This window comes from Lucilia sericata, unplaced genomic scaffold, assembly GCF_015586225.1.
Source record: "Lucilia sericata isolate MDLA Ls3-8-SP2 unplaced genomic scaffold, ASM1558622v1 Contig000461F_arrow, whole genome shotgun sequence".
Taxonomy (NCBI): domain Eukaryota; kingdom Metazoa; phylum Arthropoda; class Insecta; order Diptera; family Calliphoridae; genus Lucilia; species Lucilia sericata.
The window spans coordinates 192,875-195,000 of record NW_023994476.1 but is presented as its reverse complement, the minus strand read 5'-3'; the positions used below and the strand labels follow the sequence as shown (position 1 = coordinate 195,000).

General features: G+C 34.4%; 1 protein-coding gene across 1 annotated transcript in view; it reads left to right on the top strand.

The window, feature by feature from the left end:
- LOC119605148 (lambda-crystallin homolog) overlaps positions 1-2,126 on the top strand; it is an 8,234-nt gene extending 6,108 nt beyond the window's left edge. Inside the window, exon 3 of the mRNA XM_037958123.1 lies at positions 1,367-2,126. Coding sequence (XP_037814051.1) covers positions 1,367-1,903 — 537 coding nt within the window. The 3' untranslated portion in view covers positions 1,904-2,126. The remainder of the gene's footprint in view (positions 1-1,366) is intronic.

Genomic DNA, 2,126 nt, shown 5'->3' with positions numbered 1-2,126 from the left:
AAGACCAACAAAAATATATAGTGTTTGTTTCATCGGGACAGAGAAAAACATTAGATAAGATAAACAGTTTTTCAAGCGGAATGGTAAAAATAAGCTATAATAAAACGTTAAATTGTTAAAGTTAAAACCGTTACCGTTAAAACATCAAAAGATAACTCAAAACAAGAAGTTTTCAAGTTTTAGATTAGGATAGGATTAGGATAACGAAAACCATTTTATAAAGCAAGATGTCTACGTCCTGTTATATCGTCTATTTTTTGTCTGTAGAAAAGTATACAAAAAGATGTCTGAGTTTCGAGTCCTTCAGACTCCCAGACGAATACTGTGCCTTACAAGCGTCGTAACTCGTCGTAACGGAATCGCATCATTCTGGGGTCTGTTGTGTCAATTTATGTCGAGAATAAGGTCGCATTTAGAACATTGATATGTTCTATGGAGTATTCTTATCTAGTCGTAGAATATAGGAATGGTGTGATGGCTAGCAGGACACTGCAATGTATAGATAATGAGTTGGCAAGACAAGGTTCTAACCTGGGCCTAAATGGAAGTATATGGTTCTATAAAACAGTTCATTTGTCACTCTAATCTCTGATAGTTTCCGAAAAACTTTCAATTAAGTTTTCTACTAGTAAATAGGACAATACAATAGTGTTCTGGATCGCTAATCGCATGAGTATACTTCCTTCATTACCAGATTCTTTTCGTCTCGTGTGAATCCACGCAAAACTGTCTATCTCCTTCAGTTATCACAGACTACAATTAGTTAATTTGTTATCAGATATTACTGCTCCGTATAATAACTTCTCCAGACGTTGTCATAATGAGGATAAGAGGAGAATAGGTAGTCCATCTTCTTTGTTACAGTCAAGTCCTAGAAACTGTTAGATCTCAGGGTCACTTCAATGATATATCCGATGTTTTATTAGAACGATGAATTCATTTTTGAATTTGTCAAATTGGGTGTGAACTCGAAATTTTAACTTACTGCACTAGGTCTGTATTTAAGTTCCCCTTCTTTCTCGTCTCTCCTTTTTCCTTTCCCCCTTTATCTTTCAATCCACACTCTGCCTTTATCTATAGTCTTCTAAGCATTTTTATAAATAGATCAATCCGGACCCAAGTAAAGCTGTACCGATTTTTTGACAAGCAGCTGCTCATAAACCTAACCATACTTAGGCCGGGTATCTTGGGCCTCAGTCTTATTACATACCTCTCTTCCTTCAGTCTTTCTATTCAAACTTTCTCGCTATTTTAATCTTGTTAGACCACAGCATCTTCCGCATTTTATGGATTATAATATATCAAGAAATTATTATAAACATATTTACCGTTTAATAACTTATTTGTTTTCCATCCTACATTACAGGTCCTCGTATCTCACCCCGTAAATCCACCCTATTATGTACCCCTAGTTGAAGTAGTACCCGCACCCTGGACTAAACCAGAAGTTGTTACCAAAACTCGTGCTATTATGGAAGAAATCGGTCAGAAACCCGTAACATTGAGCCGTGAAATAGAAGGTTTCGCTCTCAATCGTATACAATACGCCATACTTAACGAATGCTGGCATTTGGTTAACGATGGTATACTCGATGTTAAGGATGTTGATAGTGTTATGTCAGACGGTTTGGGTATGCGTTATGCCTTCTTGGGACCCCTAGAAACAGCTCATCTTAATGCCGAAGGCATGACTAACTATTTTGAACGTTATACCAATACCATTTATGCTGTTAGTAAAACTTTTAATCCAACACCCAAAATGGAAGGACCCACTGCTGTGGCGGTAGCTAAGCAACTGGAACAAATGGTGCCTCTGGATAAATTGGCTGAACGCAGAAATTATCGTGATAATTGCTTGACCCAATTGAGTATATTGAAACAACAGTTGAATAAGAAAAACTAAGTTTTATTTTATTGTTTTCTTAACATTTTATTGAAACTTTAAATCATGCCTTTTTGTTATAATTAATTAAATATTAAACAATAATAACAATTATATTTTAATTTTATTTTCACATTATTCTTTGTATATATGTATGTATGTATAATGAAATTGCATTTAAAAGTGCTTTAATACTTTAAATCGTCTGTTTTTTAATAAAATTTTTTCTTGTTTTTAAATAATA